Genomic DNA, 22,558 nt, shown 5'->3' on the forward strand with positions numbered 1-22,558 from the left:
GATTATAGCTTACGGTTAAGAAGTACCTCAAATCTAGTTTCTCACAAGATTATAATATCACATGAAAAAGCATTTTTAAAACAAAGCGGTTATCCTACTTAAAGAAATATGTTTTGTATACACTAAATACATTGCTTGGGCTCCTTTGGCCTAGCTGCACAAATGAGGTGTGGTATGACGGTGATTACCCAGTGACTTTGGGCTGTGTGAGACTATTCTCAAGGTTATAATCATTCCTGTGACTGGTGTGATTTTCCACTAGACTTTGTCTTTCCACTCAACTTTCTATTATGCTGATAACAGCAGCTGGCAGCTCATATATCAGTGTCTGTCAATGACTATCTGCTATTTGTCGAGTAATCATTATTTCCCATGAGTGTGTACTTCCTAACATTTTTGTATTCATATTTTTTTTATTATCTTGCAAGGAATTCTAAGTTTCTGAGAACCCACATTTCAAATGTGAATAATCTCATCATAAAACAAGAAAATGATGAAAACACGTATTTATGGTGGCAATTATTTATATTTTTAGCAACAAAAAAAAGTTTTAATCATGGCATTTGCACTTTTGGATACAAAAATGCAAAGGACAGTGTTTTACTGGTACAATGGTGATGTATAAGGAAAAAAACTGCATGAATCATGCAGTGTTCCTTGCATTTAATTTATCTTGCACTGTAAAAATGCGCCAGTTAAAAGTGTACAGCTGATATCAGTAGTGAACTTAACTGGGAGTTGGCTCAGGAGATAAAGTTTTATAAGTTGTTTGATAGTTACAAGTAGTCTGTAAATCAACTACACCTTCATAGAAATTTATTTTAACACATAAAAACAGATTAATGCACTACTTTTCACATTAGTTTTTCACTTCTGGTCTTACTAAAATAAAACGCAGAGCTGTTACTAATGGTTAGTCAAATTCTTTAAAAAAAAATAAATTCAAATAACGACGTTAGATGTATTTAATTTTGGGGAAGATAATGTACTCGCTTGAATATGTTAAGTGTAAATGTTTTCCGGGTAGGTCCGTCGATGTCATATTTGAATGGGTCTATGGTTGGTTGGACTGAGGGTTAGAGGAAGCTTGTCCGCCCGGTAGTCGGAGCGGAGGAGGGGGACTCGACAGCGAGAGCTTCAGGCTGCGAGCGAGCCGCTGACGGACACCGAAATATCTCCACCAGCGGCACGACGAAAAGCACTCATTTCTCCTATGGTTCGCATTGAGTCACATTCAGGTGAGTCTAACATATGTTCTGAAATCTATGCTACATATTTCGTGGAAAACAGCCGAGCACAGGACGGTGTACCGCGACTGTGTACAAAGGCTTTCTTCGCCGGAGAAAATGCCGGGGCTGCAGCAGCCGGGAGGCCCGCTTGTGTCTTTCAAGTAGCCGACTCACCTCGCTTATTGCTCCACTGTTTCACACCATCCTAGTCTTTCTATTTCAAAAAATCCTCCTGCCGCTTTCACTATAACGCCTTAACGACCTCTGCTCACGACCAGAGGCGTTATCGAGGGAGCAACGTGGGTTTTGACAACCGTGGCCGGTGCGAGGAAACATGGTTGCTCTGCGGAGTCTCCTACGGATGCACGCCGGGCATTGAAGCGGTCCGCGCCGCTAGAGGGTTACGGGGGCAGCCGGTGTTGCTCTGTAGCAGTCCAGGAAGGGATCGGGATGTAAAACAGACGCGGCGACATGTTTAGCTAGGCAATAAAAACAGCCGCCTGCTGATGTCGGGGGGTGTCCTTTTAAAACTTTCTTTGTAATATAGCAGACAAAGTTGGCACTCTACGATGTGACGTTTTTAAAACTCGGTAAATGCGCTTCTCGCCAGTTTTCAGCTGGGCGTCTTCGGAGACCAGCTGTGGTTTCGTGTCGCTGTTTTTACGCTTCGCTGGTTTGGTTTCAGCAGGTTGTGATCATCATTTGGGGTGGTGGTTGGAGTTCTGCGTGTTGGCTTTGCTCTTCGGACAAGTCAGCCGGGTTGTCTGTGCATACTGAGCTGGAAGGGTGGCTTTACCGTCGGGGCGGACAGACTGGAGTTTTCGGCACAGCGTCTCTTTTGCGGGGCAGATGACTGACTGAACATGTCTGTTCCCTTTCTTTTTCCACACACAAAAAAAAAGAAAAAGAAAGAAAATGTCGTCTGATACTCACTGAGAGGATTGTTTCTTTCATAACATTTATCTGTGGAGTAAAGCTAGTAGGAAGACTAATACCTGTACCGTATGGAAGATGACTAATTTCATGTCTGATGAAGCATTCTCTGTGATCCTTTGACCTTATATTTCCAACCAATATGCCGCTAAAAACCACATTGTCGACTTTTTATTTAGTTTTCTGGCAAAGTCATCCATTTTTTTAAAACCTGATATTTCAACTATGGTCCTTTGGACTGTGAAAGAGAAACAGGCCCACAGGATCACAGAACCTCTACTATACTTATATACTTGAGATGCTTTCCTTCATATTCAAACTATTCAGCCAAAAAAAGTGTTTTGCTTAAAATGCGCATTGCCGTTAAAGTCCATGTAGAGTTTAGCTAAATGTAACTGTTATGCTTGTGATGGTTGGACAGGAAATGATTTATTCTGACATACAGCCCCAATAACTAGTTTGCATATAGATAACATCCATTGATTGTTATGGGGACTTGGCAGCTCCCATGATTCCATTCTTTGCTGCAATTCTCTACTATTGGGTTTTGGAGGCTTTGTTGACCTCCCTCTCTATTTTCTTCACTGTATGTAATTATATAATCCGCTAAAAGAAACGGGTCACTATCTACCTTTACACCCAAGCAGGTAAGCCTGAATTTCCCTCTTAGGAACAATAAAGTTCACTTCAATTCTGTCCTATAAACCTTAACATCATTTCTGAGTCGAGAGTCCACTTCTTAGACAAACAGTTAGTTTCGGTCTCTGGGTCTAACTAATGTAGATTCCTAAATATAAAGTGAATTAATTACAAGAGCTAAGAAATAACTTCACCTAAAAATCTTGAACTGTCCCTTTAAAGATAAACGACAATGTACCTTAAAATTGTATAAAAGGCAACAACAAGATGATTTTTTTTAATATATCAGATCTAAACTTGCAATCCAGAACGTTCTGTACACCAGCAAGGTGTATATCTGCAAGTCAGAGCATGCAGATTTGCACGCGCATACACACAAAAAACAGAAATAAGAGTAACATACTAAGGGCAAATTTATAGCATGGTAAAATACTGTGCAGCTAATAAAAATGGTGTACTCTGACTCAAAGAAATGTGCAACTGAGTTAAATAAATAAAAAAATATGCAAAATGTACGTAAATCTGTGCATAACAAACTATTTACAAGAATTGCAAAAAAACATGTACAAAATGTATGTTAGATGTGCAAATAATATCAGGAATGTTATTTGAAATTAGAAAAACTAAAAAAAAAAAATGGCTACAACAATAATGCTATTTTATGAACCTGTAAACTGTCACCATGTTCACATTAAGTAAACCAATTTAATTGTTTTTTTAAAGCAGCTTGGAGGCTGTGCAACCCTGATAATCTTCCTGTGCGAAACAAACTCTTGCAGTGTAGCTTGTAAAGTATTTCTCTGGTCAAATGAACTAGCTAATTAAAAGTAAAGTAGTATAAAAACAATGTTTTATTCAATTTTACATACCCCTACTTTTCTGTCTGACCAGGAAAGCTTTACATGCTCTGTTTGACACCGGATGGTTGTTGGTGGCGTACCACATTCAAGCTTAATTTTTTTTCTATGTAAATATTTGTCAGCTTCCATAACCACCCACGCCAAACACCTGGGCTCCTCTCAGGCTAACTGTTCTCCAAAATCAACAAGTCTGCGTTTATACTTAATTAGTATTCCAAGAGAGCTGCCTAATACAATGGCAACTAATAAACTTTAGACACAACCTCACGGAAAAAAAAAACAGCCATCCCTTTTAAAACAGTGAATGAACGTACATGCTAATCATATGTGTAATCTAAAGCGTGTTTAGTATCTATTTTTATTTACCTCATTACTGTAATACAGTTCTCCTTTCATATTTTGTTGTAAACGCCTGTCAGATTGTATTCGTGTGCATACAAACCGTCATGCTGTGTAACATAGGGATCACATACCACGAGTTATTTTGCCAGACGCTGCCCCTAACTTGTCTGACTGGTCTCCACGTTAAACGAAACCACCAAAACACAAGTGAGGAGCAACAATGAAAATCAACCGACCCTGCAGCGACAGTGCAGCGTTTCAACGTTACTGTTGTGTACAACTGGTGCAGGGTGTGTGTGTGTGTGTGTGTGTGTGTGTGTGTGTGTGTGTGTGTGTGTGTGTGTGTGTGTGTGCGTGTGTGTGTGTGTGTGTGTGTGTGTGTGTGTGTGTGTGTGTAGGTGGGTGTGTGTGTGTGTGTGTGTGTGTGCTGTCATTTTTTGTAAGTATTTCTTTGCATGAGTTATTTTGCCAGACGCTGCCCCTAACTTGTCTGACTGGTCTCCAGTGTGTGTGTGTGACTGGTGTGTGTGTGTGTGTGTGTGTAGGTGGGTGGGTGTGTGTGTGTGTGTGTGTGTGCTGTCATTTTTTTGTAAGTATTTCTTTGCATGATAAACAAACAATCTCCTGTTTCACAGTGCGTTTTTTTTTTCTGACACGAGTATAGATCAACTTCATTGGCTAGATCAGTTTGATCATGTATATTATGCATCTTTTCTATACAGTGCGTTCCACATTTAAATAAATTAATTATTATAAATTATCGTTATGGAGACCTGATGGCTGGCTCAAAACAGTGAGGTTCTGTTTCCTGTGAAGCCGTCTTTGTTACAGTCCAGGTTGTTTAAGGAATGTATCAAAAAGCTCATCTCAGTGCTGTGATATTGCATATCACATAATCATTTGCATGTGTTGCCAGAGCCCCTTAAATTTCTCATCAATATTGAATTTAGGGTCGAGACTTTAAAGCATTGATTTTGATTAATTAATAACATAGGTTATAACATAACATGTTCAAAATTTGAACCCAATGAATAATTTTTTGTTTTATTATTATTTCTGGCTAGAACTTTTGTATTGACACATCTCCTGTAATGCACAAGTGACATCCACAAATAACAAAGATAGACAACAAAGCTGCTTCTCTTGGCCCACTGGGGGTAGTTTTTGCTTCAAAAATCCTCATATGAGATGGTGGAAAAGACTATTGTTGTGCAAAAAGGAGTTAGCCTATCACTGAAGCTTATCTAGCCTGAAATACCATTGTTAGTACAAAATATGTTGCTGCAAGCACAGACATCCCCAACGCTAATGTCAGCATCCACAGACCACATAGAATTATTTTTTTATAAGAAGTTACATGAATGATCAGGATTCCTGAAACGGATATAATAGCGCTGTTCATCAGTCTGATGTTTTAATAAGCTAAATAACACTAAGCACAATAAATGTCTTTACATTGAACTAACATGCCTATTTATTTAATAATTTAGCAGCTAAAATGGTTTTTGAATTGAGAATGCTTCATAGTTTATCTATGATCTTTGATTAAAATGCAGTTAATTACATACACTTATTAAACTTGATTAAAAAAAATCATCTCTAAATGAAATATATTTCAAAGTCTTTTTTCTTTTCTTTTTTCCCCCCCTCAATTTATTGTTGACACAATTTCTGTTTCTGTCTTCCACCCCCAGACTGGACCATGTGACTGTTGTCGGAGGCTGTTGCCCTCTGATGCTCGAGGATCTCTCCACACTCCTCTAGAATGTATTTGATGAATGTACCGCCTGTCGCAGCGACGGAAACAGAATGGAGACGATGTGGAACACCTGGAGGCTATAGCCTTCCAGTTTGCTTCAATGACTCTGACACGGAGTTGTCCACCAGAGGCACACCAATCTCAAATAAGGTCCAGATGATCATAGAGAGCCTCAGGAGTAGCCAGTCCTCACTCGAGATGGGCGATGAGATCGAGGCAAACATGCTATCGGGACAGGATCGCCATACGCAAGTGTGCAAGGCTGCAGTGGGTAACTACGTGGGAGCCAAGTTGAAAACAAAAAGGCCCACTGAAAGCCCACACGTCCGCTTTTCTTCCACAACAAACCATGATAGCAGCGAATCCGACAGTGACGATTCAGTAGACAGAGGAATTGAGGAGGCAATAATGGAGTACCTGAAAGAAAAGGATGGTCACAAACGCAAGGCGGGAACATCTTCCACTTCCCATCAGTCGTCCAAAATTCCAAGGAAAAATCCGTTGCCCTTTGAGTTTGCCAAGCAACACTCTGAAGGCAACTCGTCCTTCATATCCAGTGGAAAGTTCCCAGTAAGTGTGAAATCAGAGACTCCTATCACAGCAGCTGCTATACCTTTAAAAAAGTATATCAAGAATAAGGCTTCGCGGGATGAAAACATTGAGGTGGATAAAAGTTCAGCCAATAGCTTACTCAGTTCTGAAGAACAATGGAAGAGTCCCTCTGAAACAATGAGGTTCTTCAACAGCACTCTAACTTACCCAGTAATGCCAAAGATGGAGGAAGACCTGAGTGATTCCAGTAGTGACGATGGCATAGAGGAAGCCATTCAAAGATACCAGTTAGAGAAAAATGAGCAGAGCAAAAGGGAAGCCTGTAATCCACAAACATTCCAAGAAGATTCTGACTCCACCAGCGATGATGGGATTGAAGAAGCTATCCGGAGCTACCAGCTTGAGCAACAGAAAGAAAATAGCCCTCAGAAGCAACTGTTCTGCAAGCCGAAAGCCCCTATCAAGTTAGCGGTACATGCCACTGGAAGTACAAACTCTGATGACGTGAAGAAAAACAAACTGAAGAGAAAAAAAGTTAAACCAGGAAAACAGACTCAATCTCCATTTGTTTCCAAACCCAAGACTTCACTGTCATTCAACCCCAAGGTCAAGGGAAATGGACTGCCTTCTTCAAAAGCAGAGGCTAAAGAGCAGTCAGCTCCTGCTCCTTCCAAAGTTAACACCACAGCAGAACTGATGTGTGCTGAAGCAATACTGGACATTTCCAAAACTGTAATGCCTGGAGCCTTCCATCAGGGCATTGCCCTCGGCACGTGTGCTCCAGCTCAACCTTCAACAATGTCCTCTCTTCCTGACAGACACCGATATGAAGAAAGCAATGACAGTTCCATTGACAGTGAGGATGGGATTGAGCAAGAAATCAGGAAATTTCTTGAGCAGAAAGCCCAGATGCACAAACAGCCGCCCACTGTTGAAGAGCCTTGTGGTGTTGTTGATCCAGAGAAGGGGAAAGGAGAAGATGCTGCTACTCAACAGAAATCACAAAGGCTGTCTTTAACGCAGAAACGAAAACAGAAGGAGAAAAGAATGACTGTGGCGAACATGTCGGGAGCTGATGAGAAATGTAAAGAAACTACTGAGCACGCACGAGAATCTAACGCCTTGACACTTCCGCAGAGAAGTCAACCCCAACCAAGCACAGCGTTACACCAGGCAGACCAAAGCGGAGACAAAAGCAGTTCACTTGACAGTGACGAGGACCTCGACACTGCGATCAAAGACCTGCTAAAGACAAAAAAGAAATCGAAGAAAAAGATCAAAGACACGAAAAAGAAACACAGGAAGTGCATCAAAGATGAAGAACCGCTGATGGGAAATGCTTTACACAACAGAAAGTTCAAACACGAGCCTGGCTCCAAGTGTAGTACTTTGAAAAAAGTACACGGGGGCGACGATGACGTAAAAGACAAGTGTGGATTCAGTAAAAATAATGTCTCACAACAAAAGCAAATGGATAAATGTAAGGAGGGTGATACAGCAGACATCGTGGGAGGGGAAAGACAACACGCCAAGTCACTGCAAACTGTTGAACCCCTTTATCGAACTGACGATGAGAGCAGCTCAGTAGACAGCGATGACAGCATCGAGCAAGAGATAAGAAGATTTCTGGCTGAGAAGGCCAAAGTTTCCACAGGAGACAAAGGTAATGATGGATCTTTGTGTAGAAACGGATCCCCTGTGGTTCAAGAATCAGAGGTTCAATTTCCACTTAAAGACTTCAAACCGGAGACTCAGCTGGCTGAGATTTCTCCAAAACACATCAGTGGTGTCTCTGCATCTCCAGTAGGGACCCAACAGAGGTTCTATCCTGAAATCTCGTCTGCCAGCCCACAGTCACGTGCCTCTTCGGTCCAGTCCTGCAGTCCCAGTCTTCTGGAGCCTGCCGATGGCGCAGGGGCGACGAAGAACCAGCAAAGGAGGCCCAACACTGCCAGAGATGGCCTAATCAATGGCAGCCAACAGGCGGACAGAGGTCGACCAGCTTCAAGTCCCAACTATGCTCGCTCCCTTGCAGAGTCAATTAAGTGGCGCCAGAGCCTGGGGCTTCCAATTCCCGACCCAAGGGCTCTAAACCGGACTCCTTTTCACATCACCTCTTCAGAGAGAAGAGACACTTCATCAGACAATAGGGACCTAAAATCACAGACTCCGGCCGCCGGCTGGTGTTCTTCAAGGAGCAGCAGAGGGCCATTTTCTGCCTCTACAGAGACAGGTGGAAATGTCACAGCTAGACCCCCCGTTTTGAAATTTTTCTCTGCTGCTAGGCAGCATTCAAAGATGACCTTTACACAGAGCCTTACGCCTGGCAACAGGTCCCAGTTTTCCATGGAAGAAGGGCGGGCGAGTACGGTGCATGTGCCTAAGGACAAGAGTGTGTTTGTAGAGCTGGAGTCTAACAGGACCAACCATGTCCAGGTTCAAAGCAGGGAAAGAAGTGAGGGAAAGGAGAAGGCAGACTCACTGAGAGAGCGAAAAAGAGAAGGCAAGAGCATGAAGATGGATGATGAAGGAGCTGATCAAGATAGAAAGGATGAAGAGTTTATAGATGAGTCAGATTGTGAATCAGACAGCAGGAGAGATCCAGATAAGATGCAGGGCTTTCCAGCGTTGTAAGTATTTGCTTTGATCACTATTCCTCAACAGCATCATAGTTCTATATGTTAACTTCCTAATGTTGCCCTGCTAATCGATATATTTCTTAAGCTCATTCATGTACAGAATCTAAGGGAATACTTGTTAATATATCTAAACAAAACAAAACATGCTCTTTTTTATATATAAAATGTGTAACACAGTGGCAGCAATACATTTTTGTGCTCTGATATTATTTCATATCCCTAATCCTTTGAAAAGCAATACAGTGGAGTTTTGGTACAAGAAGAAGTTGCAACAACAAGACAATGTCATAATAACTTAAAAAAAAAAACAAAAAAAAGTAAAAAAAATTGGGCTGATTTTTTTTATATTACCACTTGGGAATGCAGGGTAGCAAAATGATTTTAAAAGTATTACATGAAACGAGTATATTTGGAGAGATCTTTCATATGGAAGAGTCCTGACAGGCTTTAAGTCAAGATTAACCGTGTATTACTTTATTGTTTTCATTCATCATACATGCAGCAGATAAAATGTAATGTTTTTCTCTGTCAAGTCAAAATAAAACTAAATCTGGGATAAAAAACAGACCAGTGAGCAAAAATGTATTATTACAGTAAATCATTGTGAGTTGATTTAAAAATAGCCTTTGACTAAATTCTCCAGGAAGAGAATTTACTGTTTTTTACCCACATTTATTCATCTGTTTATTATTTTTCCCCCACCAAACCCTTTCCAGTGTTGAACCTGAGCTATTGCTCGCCTCACAGCAGTTTTTTTTTTTTTTTCATTTCCATTAGCAAAATAGGATGCCTGTGTCATAGGAAAATTTGGCATATTTAACCCCAGAAGGACAGAAAACCATAAAATACAATCTTATGAGCCACATGTTTAAAATATAAATTACATTTTCACTTTATTTAATTTTTCTGTGCTTTCTTTCAAAAATATAGTACAGTACTGTACAACTCAAATTTGTGAGCAATTCACAGTCACAGATTTTTGAACTCAAGCAGCTAATATTTAAAAATTTGTTTGCTAAATATGGAGAAAAATCTGAATTTCTGTAGTTAAAACTCTCTTAGTTCTGTGATCCTTTACAGAAACTTAGAACGGAGTAGAGGGAAGGACAAACATCTACTAAGGGACATTTTTTGTAACATGGAACTGAGCTCATTTTTTTAAAACGTAAAACCAAAGTGGTTTTTCACTGAGTTTATAAAACTAACTCTAAAAACTAAGTGTAGAAACTGCCTTGGTTTAGCATTAGAACTGCTTTGGTGGAGGAAAACAAACAAAGCAGAGGTAGCTCTATTCTACACTGAAGGCCTGACCAGATCGACTTCAGTTCTTTGAAAATACACAAGATAAATGGGTTATGACATGTCTGTGACGTTAATAAACCACCTCTTTGTGTTTTTATTGTGACTATTTCTTCATTTTCTTGTGTCTGCCACAAGTGGTCTTATCATCATAACCATACAAAATCAAAACATTGCATATTTTTGCTTCTAAAGATCTGTTCAGGTTTTATTTCTTCCAGGTGCAAAACCCTTTTTGAGCGAAACGAGCTCAATAAAATGTAAAACAGAAATCTGTAACGTGATTGAATTGCTTGTATTTTGAACAGAAAAGAAAGAATTACTTCTACTGCTGCTAAAATAAATAATGCTACATCTTGGTTATTATAGTTTGGTAATATTATCCATTGCCTTTATTTACCATGTGTGGTTTTTGCGACTGGGAATATTTCAAAAACAGGACACATTTGTCTTTCTTGTAAGCAAGATGAATGTGTAGCAACCTTCCTTCTGCCAGCTGACCGGCAGTGTGCAGCACCGGTCACTCTGGCATCTGATTAACGGGACATTACAAAATGGAAATGATGAGAAATTTCTTGATACCAGGTATACTTTCAACATGACTAAGGTCTTGAAACAACCAGATGTTGTTGTGTATAATTGTATGCTTTAAAGTCATTTACAGCTCTGCTGCCGAGGAACGCCACTAACAGTGTCAGACGTTTGTAACCGCTACGATGAAGATTGTTGTTCCAGATTCCACTGAAACCTCGCCATCGACCCCCTCTGTCTTACTGAATGTGATACGTTATTATGTGCTCGTTTCTTTGTCATATCAAAGATTTTCTTTGTGACAAAAAGCTATTTATTTTTGTTTATTGAAAAAAAAAATGGAATCATTACTGAACATGCTGTGCATTGCCAGACTTTTTTTGTAAATATTTTTTAACTTTTTTTTTTTTTTTTTCATTCTTTGGATTAAAAAAACAACTTTTGCTGTATCTTTTAAGTGTGAAATAAAGAGTCGAGTCTGAACATAATTGGGTTTTGTTGCAATTAATTCAGATTAATTAGCCATTAAAGATGACATGTTTAAGGAATAAGATGTTTGTGGTTTGACCGACATTCTGCTCTGCCTCATTCAGGTCTTTGTCCAGAGAAATAGATCCTGGCCTCACTATAAGTCCATGCATAGCTCTTACGTCAGAGGAAAGAACCAAGGTGTCCAACAGGAAGTTACTGGTTAGGAAATGCATGAAGGTACAAATTCTCCAAAGATGCAAATTTTGAGTGATTTGTCATCAAAATCCATAGAATAAGAGTTGTGTTTAATCATGCTTTCAGGGGAATTGTCCTCTCACTTGTTCTTCTGCGCATACGGCAGCCCTGCAGCATGTCAAAAGAAAGCTTCGCTTTGTTCCTGTGAGTTTACCAGCAGCAGTTTCTCCAGTGAAGATCAGAATCTATAAAAATGCTCCAAAATGTCTGTCCTTTATTTTTTTTTTTTCTTTGCAGGTGAAAAAAGGCTGGCAACTCGATTTAACAGGATAACGTTTGGTTTTCTCTGTTGTATGTTATATTTGAAGTTAGCAAGTCTTGATTGTTAAGCATATTTAAGTTCATGTGGCTAATATAGGTTCATGGGCAATTTTATGCATCTAAGTATGAGTTCAAGTTTTTCTTTGATGTAGAAAAAAATATTGCTTTTTTTCCCCCAAGTTTCTCGTTTTTAAAGAAAGTTAAGGTTCAGTTGTTAATAGGAAATGGTGTCCATTTTTTTGGTTTTGTCCATGTTAAGAGTTTTTTTTTTTTCATTTTTCTGTCTGTTATACTTGTACATGTATTTCATTTCATATTCACTGAAATATTCTTTATTTTAATTTTAGTCACTGCTCTGTAACTTTATGTTGAGAATCTTATTTTTGCAATTTGGAACTTTTTTGCATTAGTATTAAGTTACTTTAAGTGATGATTTTATTTTACTTTAATTTAGCTTTCCAGATGCTACTCATGACTCATGATTTTGTTTTGTCCTTTTGTCCTTTTTTTTTCAAATATCTTAGTCTATTTTATTCATTGACTATTTAAAATTATTTTTATTTAAATGTATTATGTTTAGGACATGTTTATAATGTTTTATTTGTAATTCAATGTTTTGTTATTAAAAGTTTTAGTGATGTCACGTTGTTTGTTCGACACAAAATTTTGACGTTCAACAAAAGAATAGCACTGTGGAAGTTGTAGTTTTACGTGGTGTGACGCGACAAAACGTCCCCTTTACGGCACAATAAACTACAATCACGCAGGCGCACTTTGTTGACCTTCTTTTGCTGTGAAGCATGGCTACCCGGGCGCTTACAAAAGGTATGTACATGAAAACAGTACTTTCCTGTGTGTAGAAAGCTTCATGTTGGTGTCCCAAGCCTTCTAATTAGAAACACTTTCATCCTTTTTTTGAGCTTTGGTTTCTCCTGTAAGCGTTGTGGGACAGGACAGAACAGGAAACTGTACAGCTACTTCTAGTGTGTCAGTTTTCAGTCTTTATCCTTTTTCTTGTCCAGTATTAACCTTCATTTATGCCTTACGTTCAGGTCTGTTGGGGTTGCGCCATGTTCGGGGTCCCACAGTTAAAGTATCCAACAGTGGACGTCAGTTTGCCACCGCATCTTCCATTATATCACCTGAACCGCAAACTTGCTCCGTCAGAGGTGAGTTTCTACCTGCTAACAATGTCTTTACGCATAACATTTTCCCAGCTAAAGTCCGTTTTAACCATTTCAGATAAAATGCTGGATCTGCCACTAGAGAAACAGGATCTTTTCCGGGTGTCGGAGTTGTTTACTGTGAAGGACTTGTTCGACGCCAGAGTGCATCTTGGACACAAGAAAGGCTGCAGGCACAGGTTTGTAGGATATGATTTTTCTGTAGAATATAAACCTCGCTAGAAACCCAATATGTGACTTAGGCATGTAACGGTACAGAAACCAGTTGGAATATCTGTGTTGTTTTAATGATAAATCAAGTAAATGCAGAAATAAATACTTCAGCTGCCAGTCTTTTGGGGGTATTTCTGCTTTTAAGTTCTTCAAAATAGCTCAATAAAGTTGTCCCCAAAATTTACAGTTGAAATACGTTTTAGGCCATTCTTAATCTGATGTAAATCATTCAGTACTAGCCCAGGTTGTATGTTGTCCTGCTAAAAATGAATCTCCTCAGTTTTTCTGTTCCGGGATTTCTCCATACAACTTCCTAGCAATGCTACTGACACATAGCATTATGCGTGAAATTGACTTGTTGCTAACTGTCAAGGGTAATGCTAGTGTGTTTCTAGTAATATGTTATCAGCTTCCCTACTGTTCTGTAAGGGCCTGATTTGTGGGGTGCATGACCTGTCATCAGATTTTCACACCTGAGTTCTAGATTTCTGCAGCTCTCTCTCATTTGAAGAGAACAGCCATCTTTTTGTCAAATGTCTCATACTCTTTCTATTATTTAATATGGATTGAACTGACTACATCAGATGTTCAAAACTTGCACAATTGCTATGAAACCTAACCTTGGTTTAAACACCTCCAGAACTTCCTCACTGACCCGACACCAACACTTTCAAAGGTTCTTACTTGTAGAAAAAAAAATGCATGATTTCATTTCCTCTTCAAAATTATGCACTACTTTGTGATGGTGTATCATACAAATTGTCATTGTGTCAAAAAAAATGTAGTTTAGCCAAGTGACTCTAATCTACTGTTGAATGACCATCATTCCGGCCATTTTTATATTATTAAAATTCCTCATTGGGGAACATTTAGAGTACCAACGGGACATACAATATGCTGAAATAAAGGGACACAGGCTGTTTTTGTTGTGTTTCATGGCTTAAATAAATCTACCTGTCCTCCTTAACAGTGGCGTTAAATGTCCCTTTTGTTACCAAAGCAACCATGCAGATCACCTCGGAAACACATTCATGAAACTAATCTGTTCATTTGCAATTCTAGTATAGAAGACAGACCTGTTTTGAAAGCCAAAGCAATTCCTTGTTAACTTCCCAGAATGATTGTACAAAGTCACAAAGTGCTTTTTGTACAGGAGAAAGGAAGCACTTCTGTCCTGACCTGAATGGATGTGTACAAAAAATAAAAAGGAGCGCATGGCTGAAAGATTGCACACCGTGTGTTTGTGTAAATGAAAAAAAAGAAAATCCACTTGTGACTAATATGAAATTAAAATTAAACAGTACGAAATGACGGGATATTATTTTATTTTTCATTTGAAACCAAGTGGAGCTTCTTAGAATGTTAAAATATATAGAGCATGGCAAAAAAACATTCATACTCAATTATTTAGATCAGAAAACATGGCTAACAATTAGCATTAGCTTTCTAAAAAAAAAAGTTAAAGTTTTTTTAGTGTTTCTCATGACGGCAACATGCACTCCTTCCTCTAGGCTCATGGAACCTTACCTGTATGACTCCAGCTTAGACTACGACATCATCGACCTGGACAAGACGGCGGAGGACCTCCGGCGAGCCCTGGACGTCACGGCTCACACCGCGTACGGCGGCGGCATCATCCTCTTCATCAGCCGCCGCCGCCAGTTCTGCCACCTGGTGGAGAACACGGCCAAGCAGTGTGGGGAGTACGCGCACACGCGCTACTGGCAGGGGGGCCTCTTCACCAACGCTCACATCCAGTACGGCCACGGCGTCCGGCTGCCCGACCTCGTCGTCTTCCTGTCCACGCTGAACAACGTGTTCCAGCAGCACGTGGCCATCAGGGACGCACGCAAGATGAACATTCCCACCGTCGGCGTGGTGGACTCCAACTGCAACCCCAGCTTGATCACCTACCCCGTGCCAGGGAACGACGACACTCCGGTTGCCATGGAGCTGTACTGCCGCTTGTTCAAGACGGTCATCAACAGAGCCAAAAACAAACGAAAACAGATGGAGCTCCTCCACAGCCTGTCGGAGCCCAGCTCATGAGTCATGTTTAACGAGAGATGATGATGCAGTTTAAAAAAAAAAAAAAACTACAGCTCATATTGTATTATAACTTCTTTCTTGCATGGTTGACTTCACAGGACTGTGTGTATGTTGCTCATTAAAAAGAAATCTTGTTACTGTAATAGGATTTTTCTCATAATTATTCAAGTCAAATTTATCACATTTCAGCAAAGCGGTTCAAAGTGCTTTACATCATGAAAACATCGTACGGACTCCAATTGTGAAACAACCAATAAACATGAGATTTTGTGAAAGTCCATCATAAATACACATCAAATCTGTTGATCAATGTTCCACTTACTATTAATCAAAGACAGATGTAAACAGTTGGGGTTTTAGCCATGTTTTAAAGGAACTCAGTTTTTTTTGTTGTTTTGCCGTTTTCTGAGAGTTTGTTCCACGTGAGAGGAACTGAATCTCCATGTGTGCTTCTGGTTCTGGGGATGCAGAGCAGACCACAACCAGAAGACCCGAATGGTCTGGCAGGTTGATACAATAACAGATATTCGATGTGTTTTGATGCTGAGCCATTCCAGATGACATCTAAGAATTCATGCTGCAGTAAATGTCTATTTGTTTTACAATTCCTGATTAATCGGATCTCACTGATTTATTTTCATTAAAGAAGAAATACCTAGTGCAAAAATGTCTTTCTAATAATGCATATAACAGGAGAAAAAAAATAAAGTTGAATATGTACTGCTGGAAGGATAGTTTGTCTACAAGGCTGTAGTGATTTAATAAGAAATTGAAAATCTGCCTAAATTGGCGTAATATACGTTAGAGTAATCACTACAGCTTTAATCAAAGCAGATAACCTAGAAGATTTTTAATTTTATTTTTTCAAAAGAGAAAGATTCTGAACTTTTCACTTAGCAAGATGAGTAACAGCTCTGGGATTTCAGTGATTTAAAAAAATATTTTTTTTAGGTGGGGGTCGGAATGATGAAATAATATGCAATTTTATCAGTCCGGAAGATAGATAGCAATGTGAGACTTTCATGTCTAACAACACAAACCCACCTTACTGATGGTAGCTGTGTAGTTGGGATCTGGTTTACCTCCAGAGGTACTGGTACAGAGTAGAATAAATAAGAGGCATAAATAGAACTTTACCTAAAATCATAGAGAAATGATTGAAATTTTGCCAAAAACTGATGTTCCCACGTAAACACATGTTATTTTTGGAGTGGATAAAGGAAGCTGACATTATAAGGTCTGGAATTAAGCCTCTTAAAAATGTATTATTATTTTTGCTTGTTTTTAAGTCTGCTAAATTTAAGTTATGCAGATATAGAGGCAAAAATAATTAATATTTGATCCTTGTCAGGAATAATTTTAAATTATGACTCTTTATGCATGTTGTTCTGGATTTAGAGAATTACTATAATAATGTATCAACGTTTTTGGTGTTTAATAGTAAAAACTATGTGAGCGGCGTCAATGCTTGACTTGTCGCAACTGTTTGGTTGCTTCCGGCTTCCGTAGTTTAAACTCTGTTCTGTAACCACCAGGGGGTTGAAATATGGGCGAAATGACGGCGTGGTGAGTAAGGTCAGCGTGGTAATAAAATAAAGTTAACTTTGCGGTTTTTTCCTCCCCACTCTCACAGATTTACATTTAACACAATAAGCACGTCGCTTAAAAGAGTGACGTGGTTGCAAATACCGGCTAGAAACACTGAGAATTATAAGTCCGCGCAATTTATATTTATTTCTTTAACCTTCCTATATTCATGTAATTAATGTTAAACTCGAAGTTTGTTCACGTACAACAGTTGGTCGTGCAGGAGTAATTCCTCTTTTGGTTGTATTGTCGTTGAAACTCGGACATTTGTTGCTAAACACGTAAACAACAGGTTGCTTAATCTGGGATAAAGTGTACTTATTAATTCTTTTTAGCTGGTCATATTTTTATTCTTTATTTAGACCTGCATATATCACTTCACCTGTTAAATTAGTAACAGAATCGACTAGCTGCTGTGTGCCCAGAACCTCCATGCCGCACGAGGCTGCTGAAAATGTTCCTATTTATAAATCCATGTGAACAGAAATATGAAGTGAAGTGAAGTGGCCCCTTCGAACCCAGTGGTTTTAAAATAGAGGAAATGACTTGCAGTCCGCCACCGTATTTAAGTATGTTTAGAAAGTTTTATTATTATTATTATTATTATTATTATTATTATTATTATTATTATTATTATTAGTTTGTTGTTGTTGGGTTTTTTTTTTTTTGCAATGATTGTGGAATAATGAATCCGAATCAATCTAAAAATAAGAAATTAAAGAAGGTTACAATCGTGGAAACTCACATTGTGATTATTGTCGTAAATGGGGGAGGCTGGAAGAAGTGAGAGAACATTCGTGTTACAATTATAAAATGTAAAGACTGCTCACACCAGTACCTTCTCTGGCACCATATACAGTTTTAAAATAAAACCCTATCTATCTAAATCACTCTCAACTTATTTATTTGTTTATTGATTAATTTTTGGGGGGGTATAGGGACATCGGAGTGCATTAGATCTTTGCTAGATTTCAGTTGGGACTATACTTTGCATTCTTGTACAATTCCTGTAATGTGCCTTTAAAACAATGTGAACCCCTTGAACTTTCTTTAAAAAATTCTTTCACATTACAACCCTTACGTTTTTTGCCACCTTTTATAGGTTTTCTTTTTACCCTGTATTTCGCTCTGACCGACTTGCTAAAAATAAAGAGCATTCCCACAGCATGATGCTGCCACCACCCTGTGTTAGTTTAGAGCAAATTTGGGTCTCATCCAGACAATGAATAATCTTAAAGGGGCAGTTGTGCGAGAATCCATTGATAAAACTACACATTAACAAACTGTTAAAATGTTAATAATGAGTGTGTCTTAAAATTAAATGATGTTCCACACATTTTCACGTCGATGTAACTTGCTAGCACACAGACAAGAACTGCTTTGATTTGATTAATAAAATTATTATATTTAAGCACAAAAAAAGCGTGATGAATAGTGGATTTTATTTAAGGGAGAACATAGAACAAAATTAGTTTTATTTTTTTCTCTTAATTATCCACGGACAATTATTGTTTTGATCTGTCATGTAAAATATATTTGTCACCATCACTGTCAAATACATTTTTCAACCAGTCAATGCCATATTAATTCCAATATATTGTGACTTACTAGAACTAGAATACATCCAAGTTGTTGGTTGTAATATGAAAACTCAAGCTAATATGATAACTATTTTTTTTCTTTTATTAAATGAGAAAACATCTCCTCATGCTGTGCTGCTGCTTCTCTTGCAGGGAAATATGCTGCAAAGCAGATGCGTCGCTTTAGCCTCACTCAAACCGCTGAAGCCGGTGTGGAAAGACCACATCTCACTGAACGGTAACTGGCTCACGGCCGTAGATAAACGGTCACCGTCGCCCCTTGAGACGCAGCTCCGCCTGAAGTGGCTCTGCTGCGCATTAGGTGGGCGGAAAGTAAACAGGCTCTCGATAGCTTAATTCCCCCGTTGTTCAGTGGGTTTTGAGTATGGAACCGGGCTGGATAATAATTATTGCACACACACAAAAAAAGATGCAACAATGTTCTTTGTTGATTGTTTTCCACTCATGTTTTGTTTATCAAAATACAATTTCTTAAAAAACAGGAGCTGGTCGTTCGGTACGGTCCACCTCGGCCGGGACAGGTATGAGCTTGAGGCTCTTGAGTCAACCAAGACAATACTAGTGAATGTGAAACAGAAAAGTGCCAAGTTTTAATTTTCCCTTTTCATTCTGTTTCCGCAGATGCTCTTCCAAATGGATTCCAGTTCTGACGAGAATCATTTGAAGACAGCAGCAAAGCGGTGTTAGTGGAAAATTCACAGAGATAAGGAAAACGGTAGATATTAGTTTCTGCTTAAACCGTGTGTGTTAAATCAATATTATTATTATTGTTATCATTTGGTGTTTAAACTATTACAATAGGCAGAAGTTTTTCTAGAGCTGATTTTTTGCTATTTTTTGATCCCTAATACCCGAGTATCGTAAGTCCAGTCCACATATTTTTACATATATCTATCATTCATATATATATATGCTAAATCAATAAAAAGTTCATATATTTTTACTCTTGTCATGTTTTCCTTTTGCATGATCAATTCAGTGTATTGTTTTCAAACTAATTTAAGAAACAAAATATGTTTTACTGGTGAGCTCACAGGGCTGCACAGTGGTGCAGTTGGTAGAGCTGTTGCCTTGCAGCAAGGCAAGAAGGTTCTGGGTTCGATTCCCAGCCCTGGTCTTTCTGCATGGAGTTTGCATGTTCTCCCTGTGCATGCGTGGGTTTTCTCCTGGTACTCTGGTTTCCTCCCACAGTCCAAAAACATGACTGTCAGGTCAAATGGTTTCTCTAAATTGTCCCTAGGTGTAATGTTCCTTGCCTGGAACGTTAGCTGGAGATAGGCACCAGCACCCCTCCTGTCCCCACTAAGGGACAAGGGTGTAAAGAAAATGGATGGTGGGCTCACTTTTTTGGTGGATTGAAAGATATTTAACAAGAAACTGCAATGCCACTGAAATGTTTATTCATTTCAATAATGGAATTCAGACTCAAACTTTTTTGACAGTGATATTTTTCAAGCACTTTTTTTTCTGTTCAATTCGATTGTCTTAGCTTAAAGCTAACAAAAAGCCAAACTTTGCAACAATTGCGCAGACTGCTGACATGGCAGTTATCCAGAGCGGTCAATGACTCGCTGCCCACCACAAGGTCGTTGCTGAAGGAGACGTTCTGTTTACGGGGCCGCGTGAAGAAGAGAACGTGCACACCTGACATGACAAACCTCAGGCTCGAAAGGATTGTGAAGGACGTTCATAACGTGGAGCCACGGCTGTATGCAAGCTGCTGTTCTCCTTCTGTTGGCCTGAGGCGATGCTAGCTAAGGAGAAGAAGGACGGCAAAATTTGAATTTATTTGGGAAATCAAGGCACACCCTAACAACAAATGTTAGAGCAGTTTCTATGCCTCTCCTGACCAGCATGGCACCAACTCACACTGCTAAAAGCACCACTGCTTGTTTTAACAGGTATTGGTTCACTGCCAGATGAATTTCCTCAAAGGACCTGTTGTGGCAGAGTGCACTGATAAGACTAACAAACTGAATTATACAGGTGCTGGTCATAAAATTAGAATATTGTGATAAAGTTCATTATTTTCCATAATGTCATGATAAAAATTAAATTGTCATATATTTTAGATTCATTGCACACCAACTGAAATATTTCAGGTCTTTTATTGTTTTAATTTTGATGATTTTGGCAAACAGCTCTTGAAAACCCAAAATCCCTGTCTCAAAAAATTAGAATATTATGAAAAGGTTCTCTGAACGAGCAATAAAAATAATCATCTGAATCAACAAAGTGACTCTAAACACCTGAAAAAGATTCCTGAGGCCTTTAAAAACTCCCAGCCTGGTTCGTTACTCAAAACCGCAATCATGGGTCAGATTGCTGACCTGACTGCTGTCCAGAAGGCCATCACTGACATCCTCAAGCAAGAGGGTGAGAAACAGAAAGAAATTTCTGAACGAATCAGCTGTTTGCAGAGTGTTATATCAAGGCACCTCAGTGGGAAGTCAGTAGGAAGGAAAAAGTGTGGCAGAAAACGCTACACAACGAGAAGAGGTGACCGGACCCTGAGGAAGATTGTGGAGAAGGGCCGATTCCAGACCTTGGGGGAAGCAGTGGACTGAGTCTGGAGTAGAAACATCCAGAGCCACTGTGCACAGGCGTGTGCAGGAAATGGGCTACAGGTGCCGCATTCCCCAGGTCAAAGGTCAAGCCACTTTTGAACCAGAAACAGCGGCAGAAGAGCCTGACCTGGGCTACAGAGAAGCAGCACTTTGGACCACTGTTGTTCAGTGGTCCAAAGTACTTTTTTCGGATGAAAGCAAACTTTGCATGTCATTCGGAAATCAAAGTGCCAGACTGTGGAGGAAGACTGGGGAGAAGGAAATGCCAAAATGCCAGAAGTCCAGTGTCAAGTACCCACAGTCAGTGATGGTCTGGGTGCCATGTCAGCTGCTGGTGTTGGTCCACTGGGTTTTATCAAGGGCAGGATCAATGCAGCAGCTATCAGAAGATTTTGGAGCACTTCATGCTTCCATCTGCTGAAAAGTTTTATGGAGATGAAAATTTAATTTGGTCTGGAATCGGCCCTTCTCCACAATCTTCCTCAGGGTCCGGTCACCTCTTCTCGTTGTGCAGCGTTTTCTGCCACACTTTTTCCTTCCTACTGACTTCCCACTGAGGTGCCTTGATATAACACTCTGCAAACAGCCGATTCGTTCAGAAATTTCTTTCCGTTTCTCACCCTCTTGCTTGAGGATGTCAGTGATGGCCTTCTGGACAGCAGTCAGGTCAGCAATCTGACCCATGATTGCGGTTTTGAGTAATGAACCAGGCTGGGAGTTTTTAAAGGCCTCAGGAATCTTTTTCAGGTGTTTAGAGTCACTTTGTTGATTCAGATGATTATTTTTATTGCTCGTTCAGAGAACCTTTTCATAATATTCTAATTTTTTGAGACAGGGATTTTGGGTTTTCAAGAGCTGTTTGCCAAAATCATCAAAATTAAAACAATAAAAGACCTGAAATATTTCAGTTGGTGTGCAATGAATCTAAAATATATGACAATTTAATTTTTATCATGACATTATGGAAAATAATGAACTTTATCACAATATTCTAATTTTATGACCAGCACCTGTATAGCTTTCACTGTATTCGACTGCTACTTCTGAAAAGATGTTCAATCAACATATTGAACATCTTTCATCCATCTTTGATGCAATTTGGCACCATACAAAAACAAACTGATCTAGTTTGACTTGTAAAATAATATTTAAGCACACAGCAGTTATCTTGAAGTTTTGTTTATGTGGGCCTCAAGACTTTAGAGCAGAGGTGCCCAAGTCCAGTCCTCGAGAGCCACCATCCTGCAACTTTCAGATGCATCCCTGCTTCAACACACCTGAATCAAATGAATGGCTGGTTATCAGGCCTCTGTAGAGCTGATCCCGGTCTGTTGGAGTAAGGATACTTCTAAAACTTGCAGGATAGTAGCTCTCGAGGACTGAACTTGGGCACCCCTGCTTTAGAGGGCCCCATAAAGAGCCATGGCGTCCCAGATTTAGACCCCGGGCCTCGTGTTTGACACGTGTCATACATAATCTGCACAGTAAAGTCCATAGAGACCCCCAGAGTCCACACTGGAGACGAGCTGAAGGGTCGCCATAAACCTGGGCCTATATGCATTGATGCCATAAAGAGCTTTTACTGTA

The 22,558-nt window shown here is 39.4% G+C and overlaps 2 protein-coding genes and 1 long non-coding RNA gene across 6 annotated transcripts; all 3 read left to right on the forward strand.

Annotated features, from left to right (window-relative positions):
* Positions 1 to 1,054: 1,054 nt before the first annotated feature.
* On the forward strand, positions 1,055 to 12,542 carry ppp1r26 (protein phosphatase 1, regulatory subunit 26). Of its 3 annotated transcripts, XM_014972634.2 has the most exons (5): positions 1,057 to 1,238; positions 5,698 to 8,944; positions 11,377 to 11,491; positions 11,576 to 11,653; positions 11,747 to 12,542. In XM_014972634.2, the coding sequence occupies exons 2-5, from the start codon at positions 5,769 to 5,771 to the stop codon at positions 11,780 to 11,782; spliced, it is 3,405 nt and encodes a 1,134-aa protein (XP_014828120.2). In that variant the 5' UTR covers positions 1,057 to 1,238; positions 5,698 to 5,768; the 3' UTR covers positions 11,783 to 12,542. The 3 variants fall into 3 exon arrangements, with proteins under 3 accessions (XP_014828113.2, XP_014828120.2, XP_087866968.1); XM_014972627.2 differs by having other exon boundaries at positions 1,055 to 1,238; positions 11,576 to 12,542; XM_088010842.1 differs by lacking the exons at positions 11,377 to 11,491; positions 11,576 to 11,653; positions 11,747 to 12,542 and having other exon boundaries at positions 1,064 to 1,238; positions 5,698 to 11,271.
* mrps2 (mitochondrial ribosomal protein S2) lies at positions 12,493 to 15,514 on the forward strand. The gene is made up of 4 exons (XM_014972644.2): positions 12,493 to 12,595; positions 12,823 to 12,939; positions 13,013 to 13,133; positions 14,679 to 15,514. Exons 1-4 carry the CDS (start codon positions 12,571 to 12,573, stop codon positions 15,214 to 15,216), a joined length of 801 nt encoding a protein of 266 aa, XP_014828130.2. The 5' UTR covers positions 12,493 to 12,570; the 3' UTR covers positions 15,217 to 15,514.
* Positions 15,515 to 16,724: 1,210 nt separating this feature from the next.
* On the forward strand, positions 16,725 to 19,347 carry LOC106907107 (uncharacterized). Of its 2 annotated transcripts, none has more exons than XR_015764835.1 (4): positions 16,725 to 16,782; positions 18,537 to 18,621; positions 18,887 to 18,925; positions 19,026 to 19,347. It is a non-coding gene; the product is annotated as an uncharacterized LOC106907107 (long non-coding RNA). The 2 variants fall into 2 exon arrangements; XR_015764836.1 differs by having other exon boundaries at positions 16,741 to 16,791.
* The last annotated feature ends 3,211 nt before the right edge of the window (positions 19,348 to 22,558 follow it).

This window comes from Poecilia mexicana, unplaced genomic scaffold, assembly GCF_051168715.1.
Source record: "Poecilia mexicana isolate PSO_F unplaced genomic scaffold, ASM5116871v1 scaffold_12, whole genome shotgun sequence".
In the NCBI taxonomy this organism is placed as follows: Eukaryota; Metazoa; Chordata; class Actinopteri; order Cyprinodontiformes; family Poeciliidae; genus Poecilia; species Poecilia mexicana.

Bases quoted from the DNA above. Each gene is read 5' to 3' on its own strand.
- ppp1r26 (XM_014972627.2), top strand. From the start codon at position 5,769: ATGTATTTGATGAATGTACCGCCTGTCGCAGCGACGGAAACAGAATGG. The intron at 8,945-11,376 runs GTAAGTATTTGC...TGCCTCATTCAG, and splicing joins ATGCAGGGCTTTCCAGCGTT to GTCTTTGTCCAGAGAAATAG. The intron at 11,492-11,575 runs GTACAAATTCTC...TCATGCTTTCAG, and splicing joins TGGTTAGGAAATGCATGAAG to GGGAATTGTCCTCTCACTTG.
- mrps2 (XM_014972644.2), top strand. From the start codon at position 12,571: ATGGCTACCCGGGCGCTTACAAAAG. The intron at 12,940-13,012 runs GTGAGTTTCTAC...TAACCATTTCAG, and splicing joins GCAAACTTGCTCCGTCAGAG to ATAAAATGCTGGATCTGCCA. The intron at 13,134-14,678 runs GTTTGTAGGATA...TCCTTCCTCTAG, and splicing joins AAGAAAGGCTGCAGGCACAG to GCTCATGGAACCTTACCTGT.